This window comes from Cydia fagiglandana, chromosome 27 (genome assembly GCF_963556715.1).
Source record: "Cydia fagiglandana chromosome 27, ilCydFagi1.1, whole genome shotgun sequence".
NCBI lineage: Eukaryota > Metazoa > Arthropoda > Insecta > Lepidoptera > Tortricidae > Cydia > Cydia fagiglandana.
Window position 1 is genome coordinate 2563696 of NC_085958.1, and position 19094 is coordinate 2582789.

Genomic DNA, 19094 nt, shown 5'->3' on the forward strand with positions numbered 1-19094 from the left:
ACAAATATCTAAGCACGCCTCTATTGTCAAGGAGTTAGAGTGCTTGTTCAGATATTGTGAACACCTTGTTCGCTCCGATATATCTGATGGCGACTGTACAAACGAAATTTATATGGGACCATCCTGTATTCTTTATTCAATAAATGGATACATTTAAAATTTTATTTGGCCGCCCATGTAAATTTTACAAAAACATCGACATTTGACAATTGACTGTAATTTTATTAATATACTTAATAAACTGATAATATTTGGGAAGTGAAATAATGTTTTAATAAAGAGTAAGCTTATGATAGTTTTGTTTAGAGCCTTATATTGTTTTTACACAGTTTTATATCGTAACTGAACACAAACTTGTACCAGATAGGTTTTTAAATGAATTTTCTAGTATTATTTGTAAATAATCACTGCTGTGAGTGTAATCTTTCGTTTTTTATAGCGCTTCAAGTCAAAGTATCACACTTAAAAAGTCGAAATAATATTTGTGACGTCCCACGGGTAAAGGTACCTTATGGCGGTTGGCGCTTACGCTATTATTAACGCCGCTCCAATATTATTGCGGTGCTATGCGACGTAAGTGCAACCCGCCATAAGGTACCTTTTGCCGTCGAACGTCACATTTATACATTACTAAAACAATACTAAATAATTTTTTAAAGTCGATGTTTGGCTCAAAAATTGAACCCAATTTTCTAACAGTGGACTTAAAATGATCCCATTTCGATATTTACCCGCATATCAAACTAGTTTAATAGATATTCAATTGTTTTCTATTTAATGAAATTTCTTGAAAAGAAATGAACTTAGGCGCTTTAAGAGTTGGCCAAAAATATGCTAGTCTGATTATCGGCCGCCTGTAGGCGGCCTGTGATGTTTTAGATTCGTTTTAAGCTGGATACTGTTTTATATGTAACGAGGAGCAAATCTAGTTAGTTTAAAAAAAACTTAAAAAAATCATTGCATGAAAAGTAAAAATACTCGGTATTTTTTTTTTACTTTATTTTCTCTCTGACTTTTATAAAGTTGAACCCTTGGTGATATTTAATCCTCACAAAAAAATATTTAAACCATTATTAAAGTTTCCCTAAATGTCGAGATAACGTCATTTACTCGTCGTTGATTTTATATTAATTAAGGTGCAGCGGGGCAATTTCGACTGCGGAGTAATGTCAACTAATCGAAATATCTTCCATGTTTTATATTATAAATTAAAGTGTCATACGTCCAGATAGCGAAAAAGTTGTGCTATGTGTGTTGCGTGTGACTCTAGTTAATAATTTAAACCTTGAATTTTTTGGTTACTTGAAATTACCCCACAGTCGAAATTGCACCGCTGCACCTTACTTATTTTTTTAATTGGCTAATAACTAGATCTGTTCATCATTGCATATAAACACCAGCGTGATTTATTTATTTATATTAGAACTATATTGTTATAGGTGATGCGTGTATGCCTTTACTAATATTTATTGTTTATTTATGTAGTTTTACTACTATTTATTTCTATTTATTCTGTCTACAATAGGTACCTACAAACTTTTCGGTTTCATCTAAATCTATTAATAATGATAATTCTGGCATTTTTCATGTGTTTTCTGAGATATTTTTAATGAATAAATTTTACATACCTCTAGGAACAGAATTCATCTATGTATCTATTTGAAAACACTATTGTCTTGCAGCCATATATTTTTATTAAAATATATAAGTATATCGATATGGCAACATTACGCGCATCACTAGTACCAACCATACAGCGACCGGCGTCAGGCCGTCCCGTCGCGACAACTCTAGTCTATGGGAAGTGTTCATTCGATTAGTTAGGGGAATGTATCGATATCGATAGTAATAATGCAGGCACATCACTATGATAGAATTTAGTATGATTGATTGATTAAATGTAATTATTTTAGCTGGATTAAATTGACTAGTATGTATTTAAATAATTTAATATTTAGACATAACAATAGGTATAGGTTAAAGCACTAAAAGTATTAGGATAAATTTAATAATTAAAAAACTTAAACTAAAATATTCCACCGTAATTATATGTTGCATAAAACAAATGTCAGTTTACTTCAGCTATAATATTGATATTTGTGACGTCCCACGGGTAAAGGTACCTTATGGCGGTTGGCGCTTACGCTATTATTAACGCCGCTCCAATATTATTGCGGCGCTATTCGACGTAAGCGCCAGCCGCTATAAGGTACCTTTTGCCGTGGAACGTCATATTTATTTAAAGTATTGTTCCACGACAGTAGCAATCTGGCTGCAGTCGAAAATGGAACAGTACTTTAACTAAATGCAGAATGGATTTTAACATAATCACAATTATTTTAAACATTTCTTAACATTTGTCCGTGTTATTCTTTATGTTATAACATACTTATTGTGCAGTCACCATCAGATATATCTGAGCGGCCAAAGTGCTCAAATATATCTATACATGCATGCACTTTAACGTCTTGATAATAGAGGCTTTGTTCAGATATTTGTGAACACCTTGGCCGCTCCGATATATCTGATGTTGACTACGAATAATAAAAAAAATATAGTTAAAACAATGAGTAAAAGTGACTCTTTCGAAGAATTGAGATGAATTTTTAATATCTGCTTGATAATCAAATTACATACAATTATTTTCTTTTTTAAGTCTGTTAAAAATAGGTACTGTTAAAAGAAAAAAAATTGCAGTAAAGCCGCTTTCATAATAGTTAAGTTTAGTTGCCTATTTTATTATAGCAATTTATATTCAGTAATATATTAGGGAATATTTAGAAAATATGTCATGAAAATGAATTATTTATATCAAGGTCAACATAGCTAATTCCGTCATAGGGGCTATTCCGTCCAAGAGCGTATATTTCTTTGATTTTCAATCGTAGGAAAAAAAACCATTTGCTTTTGAATGCTGAAACTATAAGCAATACAGAATAACGCTAGTGGACGGAATAGCCCCCTTTGATGGAATTAGCCAGATTCACATTAATTAAACCTTTTTAGATTGTCGTTTCATCACAAATTAACTTACATTTTAGTCAACTATATGTGACGTCCCACGTAAAGGTACCTTATGGCGGTTGGCGCTTACGCTATTATTAACGCCGCTCCAATATTATTGCGGCGCTATTCGACGTAAGCGCCAGCCGCTATTTATACTTTATTTATTTAGATATTTAATTCAGGCAACAAGGCCCATATTACAAATACCTTACAGACTAACATACATATGTATTTTATAAACTTAAAACTAAACACTATTTAGACGACAAAACGGCGTGGCTCCGTTGTGTCGGCTGCTATAAGGTACCTTTTGCCGTGGAACTTCGCATATGTAGATCGTATAGTATAAAACTTTTGAAAGTGACTTTAATATAGCTTGAACGCCCGCAATACATTTTGTTATATCGATACATTCCCAGATTGTGAAGTAACAACTATAAATAATACTAGAACATAGAGAACTAGATAAAAAAACACCTAAAGAGTATCGAACCAAGCCGCCGCCATACAATCGAAGTTACACTCATTTTAAAACGACATTTTGAGATAGCATGAAATTTAACATTCACATTCAATACATACTTACGTTTCTAGAAATTATAATACAAAAAATATTGAGCGAGTATAAGTAGATATGCCACGAGCCCACGAATATTCGGCAACTATTCGGTATTCGGCCTATTCGGCCATATTGCTGAATATTCTGTACCCGAACATCTGTTGCACCTAACTAAAAAGAAAAATTACACAATAAAAAAAACCGCAAATCACTATAATTCGTCGGGTAACAAGCAAAATTCACTAAGTACTATCAAAAAATTAAAGTAACAATGCACTTTATTACACAATACACTTGTAACACGGTTTATTGTCCAATAACACCATTGTTAGTTAGTGACTTTTGCTTGTCAGCCGACGATATTTAATGTTAACATGTTTTCTTGGAAAGTTGTTAAATACGAAGAAAAAGACAAATTGCATTGAATTTCACTGCATTACAAAATGTAATTCGCAATGCAATTAGAAATTACATTTTTTAATTTTAATACGTAATTGCATTAAGTGTAATTTAATGCGTAATGCAATTACAAATTAATTTACATTACGCCCAACATAGCTGGCATATTGTTAATGTTCATGCCAAGTTTCATGTAATATACGCATGTCGTTTTGAAATGAGAACGTAACTTAGATTGTATGGGAGCGGCTTTTTGTTTGGGCAAGTGTGGATCCTATCTTAAAATCCTAGAAAGTCTAGTATTATTTATTTCATGCGTTATATAACATAACATATGTGACGTCCCACGGGTAAAGGTACCTTATGGCGGTTGGCGGTTACGCTATTATTAACGCCGCTCCAATATTATTGCGGCGCTATGTGACTTAAGTCCCAGCCGCCATAAGGTACCTTTTACCGTGGAACGTCACATATGTTCCGGGTAACGCAAGTTCTTACGATAGTGTTAAGAGTATTAGATCTGTCTTAAGACCTGTGATTTTTGAATTGTTAACGATATTTATATGATTAATTCCTAAAATGTGATTCCTAATTACTACGCTGTCTTTAAGCATCTGTGAAATGTATTATTATTTATTTATAAGCTACTGAAAGTATCTTAAATTTATAACAGTCTTAACATGATGTGTCTCGTTTTAAGCGTTTAATATTTATATGACTACTGTGAGTGTAGGGAATGCAAACCGGTTTTTATTTGTACGGAATTTCGGTTAATAACCGGTTTTTTTTTTCATACATTTAAAAACCGGTTTGCGTTCTCTCTGAGTGCCCGTATTCAGAATTCGTCTAGTAAAATATTCGTCACAAGGATTAGGTGTATTTTTCTGATATTTTTCTTCATCAAAATATTAGTTATACTAATTATAAATATGAGCCATTTGAACAGCTTTTAAATGTATGACTTTTAAAATATGACAAACTGATGCTTCATTTTTAAATTGTTAATTTTTCAATAAAATATAGTATTTTCAAATACTTTAAATGATTTTGCGCTGCGCGTCCTTAGCAATTTTATGAAGAGGATACCAGTATTATATAGGTACATGGATATTTTAAATGGATTCGTGAAAAAATGTAATGTTTTTATAAGAATAAAAATTGATATTTTTTAGTTAATTGTTAATTATTATTTCGTAATATCTTAAAACAGCCAGCAAATACAAATATTATTATTTAAATTAATATCTCTAAAACTCTGTCATTATTTTAGATAAGTTTTAATTTTTAAGTATAAATTATTTAACTATTTATCTCTGACGATCTGAATTTAGTATTAAGCCCCTTATTTTATAGGTTATTTTATTTTTGACTGCAATTACATTTTAAATGTTAGGTTAAGTTTTATCTTAATTCACAGATGCGATGGGATGCTGGCATTTTATATTTATTTTTATAACACTGTTTTGTTATTAAGGTACAATTTTTGCAGTCAACTACGAAATGTCACCTTAAATGTGAATTAGTTAATAGTTATGTTGGCACAATTGTCAAATGTCGATCGCAAATATGAAATTTATAGTCTGTCGATTTGTATGTCTATTGTTAAGTAAAACCGCACGTACCCCTACCTGTAAAAAAGGGTCGTGTAATTCTCTACGGTTATTGAAAGCTGGCGAGTCGACCCAGTCTAAAATGTGTCATCGAGATGCGTAACAAAGGCGTACACTGGTTTTTAGACCGTTGGACTAGCCCGCGCTCAGGTGCCAATTAGAATAATTAAGACCCGTTTTAGCAGGTAAGTAGCACGTGCGGTTTTACTTAACAATAGACAAAGGATTAGCAGTTCGGGGCCAGCTACAAATCGACAGACTATACCATCTATTTTTAATCTTTAAGATGTGAGTGAAAAGCAGTAAAGATGAGCACGAAGGATGTCGTTCATCGACCCGCCATTTCCTATCTCTATACACTCGTATAATTATGTTGCTGTCCCGCTCGCACAGTGGCATTGACCGCCGACATCATCACAAAATAATAGTACTACCTTACAGAAACGACACTTCCTACAAAACCTAAATTTGACAGCGATTCAGGGTCGAATATCGCTATCCCTTTCTAACTGATGGCACTATCCCTTTCGGCTATTTATGGTTGTCAGAATTCATTATCTTATCTGTGGCCGTGCACGCAAAGGGACGTCAAATTGTGCCAACCCTAATTGCTCGGAGCAATGCTGAGCCGAACGGAGCCGAGTTTGCCCGAAGTCAGGAGTGTCTCCCCACTGACATTATCGGCGGGACAGCAATATAGCTATGCGCATGCGATAAAGATAGGAAATGGCGAGTCAATGTACGAAATTATTTTTGCTTAGCGTCCTTGTTTTACCTATTGACAGATTTCTAACATTTTTTTATTCAAAAATTGTATCATATAAACAATATTCGAGTTTTTATATTTTTTTGCTATTATTTGTGGCGGCATCCCAAAAGGCAGCGGACAGTGGCAGCATTTATTTTATACTGTTATTATTGTTTAGTTTAGGTAGGAATAAATAAGGTACTTGCACCTAATAAGGCCCAGTTTTAAAGCTTGCTCAATTTCAAAATATCATACTTTTATAAGTGTAAATGAGTTTAAATTTCTCGCCCATGTTTCGTTAGTACCATAGACAAAATTGCAAGTTCATATCAAAAATGAAAAAAATAAAAAATTTAATTAAAAGTGGGCCTTATTAGGCGCAAGTACCTTATACGTGAAACTGGGCGCATTGTCATATCTCCATTTTCGATGTGAAATGTATAAATTATACATTACCCCTCTTATTCTTGGTTTTATTTATACTCTTAACCCTTTCAGCGCTGGAGCGGTAATATTGACGACAGCGCAGAATAAATAATAGTACTAGGTACAGAAGACTCACTCTCTAACAAAACGCGTCTGTCACGATCAGCACAGATATGGCCGCTAGGTGGCGACAGCGCCACGCGCGGCTTATGGCAAACCCCAAAATTACGAACGAAATCGCAGCAAATGCAGAATATTCAGAAGCTATTCGGTATTCGGCCACTTTGCCGAATATTCGGAATTCGGCCGAATTTTGCCTACTATTCGGCCGAATACCGAATATCTATTGCACCTACCTAAAAAGAAAAATTACACAGAAATAACCAAAACTAGATAATATAAAAATTTTACCTTCCAATAAAATTATTATTATGTTTCCTATCCACATCGGATATCTTCATTGAGAGAGTAACGCGATCGTTGACCAATGATGCCGCTAGCGTCTATGTAGTCGCTCCGCCCCACGCCGTGACGTAGTTCCGCTTCCACTTCCTGCGAACCGTTGCTCGCTTCCCGCCACTCGCCACCGCCATGTCATTGTTGAGGAGAAGTACCGTCGGCATAAAAGTAGCCTAGTAGCCTGCCAGGAAGGCATTACTCAGATATCCGATGTGGATAGGAAACATAATAATAATTTTATTGGAAGGTAAAATTTTTATATTATGTGTTCCGTACTCCACATCGGATATCTTCATTGAGACCTGTTTATTATCTCCTGGTGGCGAGTTAGCGGGCGCGCAAGCGATAGGGCTACACCTACTGTCATAGAACTCAGAGAACGAATAAATATGTATACACCATATTGCAACCCATGAAATCACAGTGACTCGTTATAATGTGAATTACAGGAAATTGAGAATTGAAATTGTAATCTCAGGTTCGAATCTGACGTTAAACTGGTTTAAGAGAATTCTCATTCGAAATCGCATCCGATCCGCAGAATCTCGGCGAGTCATGTTCCCAATTAACATAAGCGAAAATATCGCTAAGTGAATAGCTTTCCAGCCAATTTAGTTATTAAGTACATCGTGGATCAAAAGCAATCGTAGGCGAGGCCGGCTTGGATGAGACTGTGGCTGAAAGAAATAAGCGAAGTGTCCCCTAACATTTTGTGTAATTCTCGCAAGGTGACGTACCCAGACTACCTACTTATACTGGGTCTATACTTTATTCCGGAGCTTCTAAGAGTCCAGTCGGTAAGACACGTTATCTGGTTTAGAGCCGAATTTCGGACACAAAATAATAGCGTTAAAGTTATCTATATAATTGCCCGGGCTACAGTGTAGTAGAGTAAGGTCATTGACCCTGCGGCCTGATGCTAACAGCATAAGTGCGGCAGCTATTCTATCGTACTTCTTCTAACGTACCTAACGTTGTAGGGCTATTTAAATTAGGGCAAGTAGATGTCTCGCGTCCCAAGCTGGTGCTTTGGGAGGCGCTGGTCTCGCTATTAATGGCGTTGGAAGAAGGCATAGTGTCCGATAGTGGTTCATACACAGCACTTGTGAGAGGCTTATGAACGAGTATCGTTCTGAAAGCTAACATGGATAATAGAAATAGACGTCTGAGATAGCTCGCTACTTCACTGGATAGAGGTACCTGGCAGTTTATCTTATTTTTGATGCACCATAAAGACCGTTTCTACATTGTGGCCGTACATGCAGCCTAGACAAGGGGACGATCTAGGGGCTCCCGTTACTGTTTTCTATACAAACACAGTACCGGAATCGGGAATATCCGGTTCTTCCATATTAGACAGTTGCGTTTCGTTCGCTACGTAGCGTTAGACCTTGGCATGTTATATGCATGCGCCAGTCACGCCAGTAGCGGACGTCACTCCTGATCCCGCCAGCTCGGTGTTGGAGCGTCCTATCTGACAGGAGCTACGCCTCATTCTTAAGGTCGTTGACTCGTAAGGGAGGGCGGTCTGACGTTGTGTTCACTAGGACCGCCAGTAAATTGCAAGCTTACCACAGCTGCTTTAGGACTCCTTATCACGCCGTCGCAGTACACAGACTAGGCTGGGAGGTGGAGACATCCATGCCAAGTCTCACAGGCAGCTGTCAAAGGTCGTGGTAGCAGTTCAATGAGTCTGTTAAGAAATACCGTGGCACAGTGCGAGGGCTCTCGAAAGCGGAGGCCGGCCAACAAGGCGCCTGTCAGGTGAAGACAGTCTCGGCGGCTGCTGGGCGCAGCTGCCACTCGGGCGCGCAGTGACTTCTTGATAAACCGTTGCCCTCGGGGGTTGTACCGACCTGGCAAGTAGCAAGCAACCAGCGCGACCTGTAGACGGTCTGCTGGCATCAGCAGTTTTTGCGACAGCCGTAGTAACGGAAGGGATGTAGTGTCGCCGTCGTTTTATGTATACTGTACCGGTGCGGTTGTATGTTTACACTTCTGTCGTCAGCGCTGCAGATGCGGCCCGTTAACGGTTACTCTTCGCTGAAAGGGCCTTACCTCGTACATTGTCTACCAATATTGGAGATTGTAACGGACTGCTTGCATAAGATGAGGAAGAAAGTGGTGCGAGGCTTTCGGCAGCTCCGTGTTGCTGGGGACTGCGAAGGCTTCACCTTCCTCCATGAACTAAAGTTTGCGAATTTGAGACTGAACAGAAGGCATTGAGTCTCATTTCTGCGAGAAACTCTGCAGCAAGGCAGGCCTGTATGTCGCGAAAAAGAAAACTTTCAATCGGTGTGTTGTGCCGCGTGTCCCACGTGATGTCTAGGAGCGTGATGGTCTAATTCGCTTTATCCGAAGAGACACCCTATATCGAGTTAGTATAGGGCATCGAGTTAGTAGCATGCTTTTAAGGAAATCGAACTGATGAAATCAAGTCTAAAATCGATTTTGGCGCTTTGCGTAACAAAACTGTTTCGATAAAGTCGAATACAGACAGATGGAAACTGCTGGAGTCCTCCTGGCCCCTTTCTCTTAGCACCGGAAACTCAAGCTTGTTCAGGCGCAGCGGGTTTATTTGTCCCATTTTGTTTATTATGGCTTTTCGCACGAGTTCGTCTTTGTAAGACGGAACTTAAGCTGGAGAGCGCGAGCAAGTAGAGATAATTATGTGAAGTCTGCAGACCTTTTCGATGCCTTTCACCTCGGTTTCGAGCGGTCGCACAGGGCCTTGTCGCTAGCTGTTCTCCGGTTGGACCACTCCATGGCCTCGAGAAGTCGTAGGAGCTTCGAAGCGACACAGCGAAGTCGATCAGCACCTTTATGAAGCCCGGGAACACGACGTATTTTCCTCTGAGTATCGACATATCTTACCGCTTTCAACTCCGGGCAGTCGAGCCGCGCTAGGACGGGGCTCTTTACGACCTTGTCTGCCGTCGCCGGAGGATTCTTTAACCGAAACCAAGAGCTTAGCGGTCTGTTCGTGCTGTACCATACCATACCTATACCTGCACCATAGCTATAGGCGCCTGCGTACCTCAATGGAACCATGTGGACAGGACAAAACTGATACTGTGGCGCCCAGCGAGCAAGGGACGACATCGTCGTAGTTGCAGCATCGGTGGACAGCATCGGCGTGATTGTGGCAACCGCCGCCGCTCGGGAGGCGCCGGTGCGTGAAGCTAGGGGCGCCATCGTGGCGGCCGGCTCGGGGGGGGGGTGGGGCACCGGTGCCTGAGGCCGGGCGGCTCATGGCGGCCGCCACTGGTTCGGGAAGCGCTGGTGCGTGAGGCGAGGACCCATAGTGGCGGCCCGCTCTAGAGGCGTTGTCGCGTGAGGCGGGCGGCTCCATCGTGGCGGCCGCCGCCACCGGCTCGGGAGGCGCCGGTGCGTGCGGCGAGAGGCGCCATCGTGGCGGCCAGCTCGGGAGGCACCGGTGCATGAGGCGGTCGCCGTCTGGCTGGCTGGTCTGGGAGGCACTGCTGTGAGGCGAGAGGCGCCATCGTGGCGGCCAGCTCGAGAGGCGCCAGTGCGCAGGTGGTGGTGCCATCGTGGCGGGCGGCATCATCGTGGCGGGCAGCGCCATTGTGGCAGCCGCCGCCGCCGCGTCGATGCGTAATGCGAGAGGCGCCATCGTGGCGGCCAGCTCGGGGGGCAGGCGGTGTCATCGAGCGGGCGGCGCCATCATGGCGGCCACCGTCGCCAGGCTCAGGTGCGAGAGGCGCCGTCGTGGCGGCCAGCTCGACAGGCGCCGGTGCGCGTGACGGACGTTACCGGCACGGGAGGCGCCGATGGCTAGGCTCGTAGTTGCACGCATCATCACGGCGACGCTGTTGCCCTCGGCGGTGCCATCGTGGTGGCCACCACCGGCGCGTAGGTCACCAGCGACGTCATGACGGCCGGCAACCAACGCGGCGATCGTCGCTGTACTCGTAGCCTTTCCACTGCTTACACGTAACTTACCTTCCTTCTGCTCGAGCAGTCGGGACGCAGAAGCGGTCCGCCTTCACCTTGGCGCGATCCACCCGCGATGCGCCCGCAGCTGCAGGAGCGGGCGTATGACGCGCAGAGCCACGCGGATCTCTCGGAGTCCCGCTGGACTGGAAGCGTCCGCACCGCAACTGCAGCAATAGGAGCGGGCGTGTAACGTCTCGTGGAGTCCCGCGGACTGGAGGCGTTCGCACCGTGACTGCAGCAACAGGAGCCGGCGTGTGACGTCTCTCGGAGTCCCGCGGACTGGAGGCGTCCGCACAGCGACTGCAGCAGCAGGAGCGGGCGTGTGACGCCTCTCGGAGTCCCGCGGACTGGAGGCGTCCGCACCGCGACTGCAGCAACAGGAGCGGGCGTGTGACGTCTCTCGGAGTCCCGCGGACTGGAGGCGTCCGCACCGCGACTGCAGCAACAGGAGCGGGCGTGTGACGTCTCTCGGAGTCCCGCGGACTGGAGGCGTCCACACCGCGACTGCAGCAACAGGAGCGGGCGTGTGACGTCTCTCGGAGTCCCGCGGACTGGAGGCGTCCGCACCGCGACTGCAGCAACAGGAGCGGGCGTGTGACGTCTCTCGGAGTCCCGCGGACTGGAGGCGTCCGCACCGCGACTGCAGCAACAGGAGCGGGCGTGTGACGTCTCTCGGAGTCCCGCGGACTGGAGGCGTCCGCACCGCGACTGCAGCAACAGGAGCGGGCGTGTGACGTCTCTCGGAGTCCCGCGGACTGGAGGCGTCCGCACCGCGACTGCAGTAACAGGAGCGGTGTCCACCGTGGCCCGCAGCGTCGCGGTGTCTCGGAGTCACCTTGGACGACAGCAGAAGACGCGGCGCCGGCGAGGCGCGCGCGGGCGGGGGCGGGCGCCGGGGGACGGGGCGCCCCGGGCGCGCCGCAACTAACAACACGAGGTACTCCCAGGCTACTGCCTGAGAACCCTCCGCGAGTGACGAAGTAACTTCTGAACGCCAATAAAATTAGAATATCTTAAACTGGCTCACCGGATGGTTCGAGACAATCCAAACCTCCTTATCAGCGAAGCGCGGCGCCCGAAAGCAGCGCGCGCAGGCCGTCCGCCGCCGCGCCGCCCGGGCGCCGCCGCCGCCGCCGCAGGCACGATGACCGCACGTTCCCTCTCCGATGCGGAGCGACTTGTTACCACTTGTTAACAAAAACCACTGACGCACTTCCTACTTCGATCTCGAAAATGCGAGTTAACGGTAACGATTTTAGCAGCATGGAATGTGAAAATTAATTTAGCAAGAAAAAAGTGGGTAGAATCGAAAAGCACCGTTCGATGACTTCGATCGCGAGACCGCCAAAAGACTAATAGTGGCGATCTCTGCCATATCTCACTATTTAATCGACCGAGCTTTGGATCGGAAATGTTAAAGCACCATGCTGCAAAAATATACGCAAAAAATATTTGCGGACCATCGGTCAAGACGGTCGACGAAACAATGACATGGCGGTGGCGAGTGGCGGGAAGCGAGCAACGGTTCGCAGGAAGTGGAAGCGGAACTACGTCACGGCGTGGGGCGGAGCGACTACATAGACGCTAGCGGCATCATTGGTCAACGATCGCGTTACTCTCTCAATGAAGATATCCGATGTGGAGTACGGAACACATAATACTAATATATATAGAAAGTTGTTAAATACGAAGACCGTTTTTTGAGCATTTGTTGATTACAAAAATTATTTTAAATTTTCATGGGTCTCTGATTTGATTGACTCCAACTACAGTCATTAATTGTGTTCAACCAAAAATATATTGACGCAAACGTGCTTTGTTGGCGAACAGTTTTCATAATAATTATGACGCCAAAATCGAAATGTTCGCATGTCATGCCGATTATTCGGGGCTTCGGCCGAGGGGCCGAATATTCGGTATTCGGTCAAAACCAATATTCGGGGCATCTCTAGATTAACCATGTGGTGAAGACAGGCATATGATTGTTTTGGTCAGGGTGACGAACTAGTTTATTAGACCAAAATAAGTCTGCAACGATTTTGATAGTGCAAGTTTTATTTTTTTTATTAATTTCATGGATTGACGTCAAACTAGAATAGCATTTTAAAGTGTGACCCAGGCGACGTAACTTTGGAAACTAGATGCACGAAACATTGATTCAGCAGATAAGCGATTATCCGAGGAGAGGATTAAAAAATAAGACAAGTTTAGGTGTATTATTATAATACATAAAAATATGAAAAAGGTACATATGTGATGTGATCAACAAGGTGATTTCAAATACATAATAATTAAGTACAAATTGCGATTTAAATTCGTTTTATACAGTTTTATGATGTGGAAATGACTAATTTAAAAAAAATAACTCTTTGATATTTATAAACTACAGTAAGTGCGTGTTTAAAAAAAAAAGACTATTATTTGTTTGTGATACAATCAATAGGTTCTTTCTTCTTTTTTTATTATTAGTTGGGTAAGATGGGGTAAGACTAACACTGGGGCAAAACATACACTTGTGATCATTTGGGCTGTTGTGCCCCAAGCAAAATAAATTGTCTTACCCCACATGACCATATTTTCATTGTTTTAGATCAGCTCCTTACACTAAAATATTACTACCTATGCTTATTGTAATAAAATCTTAAAATTATTGTCATACAAAAATTTGCATTTTTTACTGGCCGCCAAAATGCTGGTTATTACTATTATTATATTATTTTAAAAGTAAAAATGTATGCCCGAAAATAACACTAAGAAATACATCTGTCAGAAAAATAAAAAAGTGCAATAATTTAAACATCAATGAAAACAACAAACAATATACACTTTCGTTTTTCTTTTCAATTCAAAATGACTTCGTTTTGATTTGCCTATGTAGAAAAAACATTAGGCACAAGTTCACAGATCCTTTTTACTTAGGAAATACATTTAATAAAATACGTTTTTTTTAGTTTTGCGCATAATTTTTGAGATCAGCCGTAGTTAGTAGACAGGAATACCAATTTGAGATCAATACATTGCATTCAGTATAAATTTCCAAGATTCTTAATGCCTATGTTTTAAAAGGATATCATAACTATTCGCCTAAATCTATTTAATTTCCAAAATACTGGCCCCAGAATTACTGGCACGTATCTATTCTAAATATTTACTTGTTTTTTTTACAATACAGGTGACAGGTAAAAAATACGTTGACAAATTTTTTCACTGCGTCGCATATTGTTAATAATTTTAAGAAAAGTTTGCGTTTCTGTATAATATAAAGCCAAAGGAGTCTTTTTTTTATCTAATACGATTTGTTTCAGTTTGAAAAAAAATTGTAATGTAAAAGAATATTCCTAAAAAATCTTTACAAGGAATTTTTGAGCCAACCTGTATATTATGTTTCTTGAATTTCACATCATTAATAGTTTTAATACGATGCGAATTATCGTACATTCGGATTATTTTGGGAATTCTTGAATAAATCGGTAATATATCACAATACCTAAAAATTGTATACATTTTAAGCACCTTTATTTTCTAGTTTATCAATTTTTCACCCATTTTAATAATTATTTAAATTAACAATATCGTCATGTTGTGATGTAAAAAAAAAACCTATGTTCTACTTACGTCTAATTATTGTATACAAATATCAAAATATTAATTATTCATTTATTCATTAATCATTAAACATCTGAAACAAAACAAGTTCTAAGAACATTTAAGTTTAAGTACAAAAATATATTTTTAATACTTAAAATATAGGAATTTTCGTCTTACATATTTAACTCTATCTAATATTGCCACAACTGCCCTGTATTTTTTTTTTGTGGAACTTTTTGAGCATTAGCACATAAAAATAGTCAAAACTTAAATATATTCAAAAGTCATCAAATTAACAAATACTTACAAGTACTCTCTGAAAAAGTAACTACATACTCATATAAAATATATTTAGCTATTCATAATAATGTAATATCTAATCTAGTAATGAAACACATAAAATATCACTTTAACATAATTATTTAAAAATATAAATGTAATTATACTGGCCCTAGTTTAAGTATTAATGCCACAATAAGTATATCTATGTGTCGTTATTAGGAAAAAGGTGCCAATTTTGTCGATAAGGCCCTACGGGCATTTTACAATTAGAAATTCCACTAATTGATAACTGCAAAAGTAGCATCTTTTGTCCCAGAACGTCACATTTAATGTCTTTTCCATTCAGAAACATAATTCAGTCCTTTTTGTGTTAAAATCTGTATATTTTATCGATATATAAATGTTATTATAATCTTAACGATTCTTCGAATTTTTAATTACCTACATTGAGTACTAAGTTTATTCATAATCCTTAGGTAGGTACATTAATTTACATAATTATTCGTAGTCGTAGCCTTTCAAATTAAATAGAGAAAGCCTTGTAAAATTCGACGGCTACTTACTGAATCTTATACGTTGTTTACTCGTAAAATTATAGTCTGTCAAACAACTTTGTAAGCATTGCTCGCAGTAGTATGGTTTTTGGACTCGGCTTCTGCAACTCATGAAACCAGTGCAGAGAGCTGAATATAAACTAATATATTTAACCCGTCGAAGCCAATTAAGCATTGTTAGCATGTAGTATAGTTTTCGCACCGGCAGTTTAAACCCATATGGTTTATTAATTTCAAGTATTTCAACACCACTGAAGAGACTATGTGCAGACTAAGATGATGGAAAATTAAAGATAAATGGTCAAAGCATTAATGGCAGGATTCGCAGTGGTATGGTATATGACCCTGACGCTACAACCATATTCATTGTAGATACTGGTATAGTGAAAAAGTGTCTAGAATGGTTGAAAATGATAATAAAATGTTCAATGTCGTCTCATATGCAGTCCTAGATGGTCGGAGCGTGCGAAGGAGCGTCTACACAGGGGACACGTGAAAGGACGATGCCGTGTATGCCGAGTCAGCTTGTCGAAGCCAGTTAAGCATTGTTCGCAGTAGTATGGTCTTATAACGCTGGCGCTACACATACTGTAGATACTGGTATAGTGAAAAAATGTCTAGAATGGTAGAAAGTGATAATAAAGTGGTCAATGCCGTCTCATATGCAGTCCTAGATGGCCGGAGCGTGCGAAGGAGCGTCTACACAGGGGGCACGTGAAAGGACGATGCCCCGTGTGTCGAGCCAACTCGTCGAAGGCAGTTAAGCATTGTTCGCAGTAGTATGGTTTTCGCTACACATACTGTAGATACTGGTATAGTGAAAAAATGTCTAGAATTGTAGAAAATGATAATAAAATGGTCAATGCCGTCTCATATGCAGTCCTAGATGGTCAAAGCGTGCGAAGGACCGTCTACACAGGGGACACGTGAAAGGACGATGTCCTGTGTGTTTACGTGTGTGTCGAGTCAGCTCGTCGGAGCGAGCGAAACGCCAATCGCAGCCTGCCCAGCCGCACGAATAGGGTATCTCGCATTTACAATGTGAATGCTTTGACCATTTAATTTTATCTTTAATTTAACTGCAGTGGAAGCAGTATTCTCAGTGGTATGGTTTTATGACACTGGCGCTACAACTCATATATTAATTGTAGATACTGGTATAGTGAAAAAGTCTGTCTAGAATGGTAGAGAATGATAATAAAATGTTCAATGCCGTCTCATATGCAGTCCTAGATGGTCGGAGCGTGCGAAGGACCGTCTACACAGGGGACACGTGAAAGGACGATGCCCTGTGTGTTTACGTGTGTGTCGAGTCAGCTCGTCGGAGCGAGCGAAACGCCAGTCGCAGCCGGCCCAACCGCACGAATAGGGTTTCTCGCCTGAAAATAAATAATATATATTTATACCCAAACACACCCAACTTGTCTGTAGTTAAGTTTTTGGCAAAAATTTCATTTTTGGTACAAACTTTTCTCGCTGACTGTACTTTTCTTACAACAGCCAACTAATACTCATCGAGACAATTCTAAAAACCCAGCATCAGGCGTGACTCACTCCGCGATTTCGTCGCTTTGCTACAGGTAGCTAAAAGTACATCCGTTCCACCCCAATTTTGGGGAAAGCCATCAGCCGCGCGTGGCGCTGTAGCCACCTAGCGGCCATATCTGTCCTGATCGTAACAGACGCGTTTTGTTAGAGAGTGAGTCTTCTGTATCTAGTACTATTATTTATTCTGTGGTAGCATCCAAAGTATTCAAATACGAGTAGTTCGTTACGCCATACAAATAATATGGTGTACTGAACTATTGGAATACTTTAGATGCTACCTACTATATGACGCTGACTGTACATATCTGGTATTAAGAGCCAACAGGAGTGGTCATTTCTCCATACAAACGTACTCCTCGGTTTCCTCCGTGGTTTTTGAAGCTATAGCAATGATTTTAACAACACAGATTAATATTGTTAATATCTGTGTCGGACCGTTTTGCTTTTTTTGATATTTTTGTTTTTTTAAGGCGCTAGAGCCCTTCAAAAATGGCCAAAATGGCCTAAATGACTATGCCGCAATGGCATTCAAAACTGATATCAATTAGCCAAAAAAGCAAAACGGTCCGACACAGATAATTTCATAATCATTTAGATTTCCAAAATTGGTTACGATTGGTTAAGTTTTGGAGGAGGAAACAGAGGAGTACGAAACCTCGATTTTTGAGATTTTTACGCAGGATTTTTCGCCTTGTCCTTATCGCACTACTTTTAGGTGCGGCTTCCGTTAGCGAGACGGGTATATTTACCTAAAATATTTAAAATTCAGCTCCTGTTTCGTCTTAAAGCTGGATTAGTAAAGTAATGCATTTTATTTAATAGAGCATTTATTCAGCTCATCTGCAATTATAAAATGGAAACAGCCTTTTCCGATTTAAACTTCGTTAAAGGTTTCTAAGTAATTACTTACATAATGTTGCAAGAAAACATTGTAACCCAATTTTAACAGTTGATTTATTTTTCTGTTTTTATATGGCGTTAATTTAGTTGACGTCTGCTCACGTGATTTTTTGAGCGTCACTTCCAAATCAACTTTTTGTATATATTGCATTATATTTTGAATTTTGATTACCTGCGTTTGCAATTAGCTGGTAAAAAACAGGGTTTCTACAAAATAATTGAAAACAGCCAATATGTCAAGTGTGTCCACAAATAAGGGTATTGACGCGCTCCAATGATGGCCCTAAAATAAATATATTTTTTCTATGTCAAGTTCATACCTGTATGCGTCCTCTTATGCGCCTTCAGATGCGAACTCTTAGTATACACCTTGTGGCACCCCGCCACATCGCACTTGTGCAGTCTCCTTCTGTCCTGTTCTTCTTCTTTCTTCAGCTGGTTCTTATCCGAGAGCTGGAGCGAAGTTCTTCAGATTCGGATTTTAGGTGGGATGGGATCAGTGTTCTCACCTGTATGCGTCCTCTTATGCGCCTTCAGATGCGAACTCTTAGTATACACCTTGTGGCACCCCGCCACATCGCACTTGTGCAGTCTCCTTCTGTCCTGTTCTTCTTCTTTCTTCAGCTGTCTGAGCCCGGAGAGCTGGAGCGCGGTGTTCAGAAAGAAGTTCTTCAGATCCGGGTTTTAGGTGGGTTGGGATCAGTTTTCTTACCTGTATGCGTCCTCTTATGCGCCTTCAGATGCGAACTCTTAGTATACACCTTGTGGCACCCCGCCACATCGCACTTGTGCAGTCTCCTTCTGTCCTGATCTTCTTCCTTCTTCAGCTGGCTCAAACCAGAGAGATGGAGCGCGGTGTTCATGCAGAAAGAAGTTCTTCAGATCCGAGTTTCAGGTGGGATAGGATCAGTGTTCTTACCTGTATGCGTCCTCTTATGCGCCTTCAGATGCGAACTCATAGTATAAACCTTGTAGCACCCCGCCACATCGCACTTGTGCAGTCTCCTTCTCTCCTGTTCTTCTTCCTTCTGCAGCTGTCTGAACCCGGAGAACTGGAG

At 41.0% G+C, this 19094-nt stretch overlaps 1 protein-coding gene across 1 annotated transcript in view; it reads right to left on the reverse strand.

The window, feature by feature from the left end:
- Positions 1 to 18969: 18969 nt before the first annotated feature.
- Positions 18970 to 19094, reverse strand: part of LOC134677798 (dendritic arbor reduction protein 1-like) — a 109351-nt gene continuing 109226 nt past the window's right edge. Inside the window, exon 9 of the mRNA XM_063536225.1 lies at positions 18970 to 19088. Within this exon, the coding sequence (XP_063392295.1) occupies positions 18970 to 19088 (119 nt within the window). The remainder of the gene's footprint in view (positions 19089 to 19094) is intronic.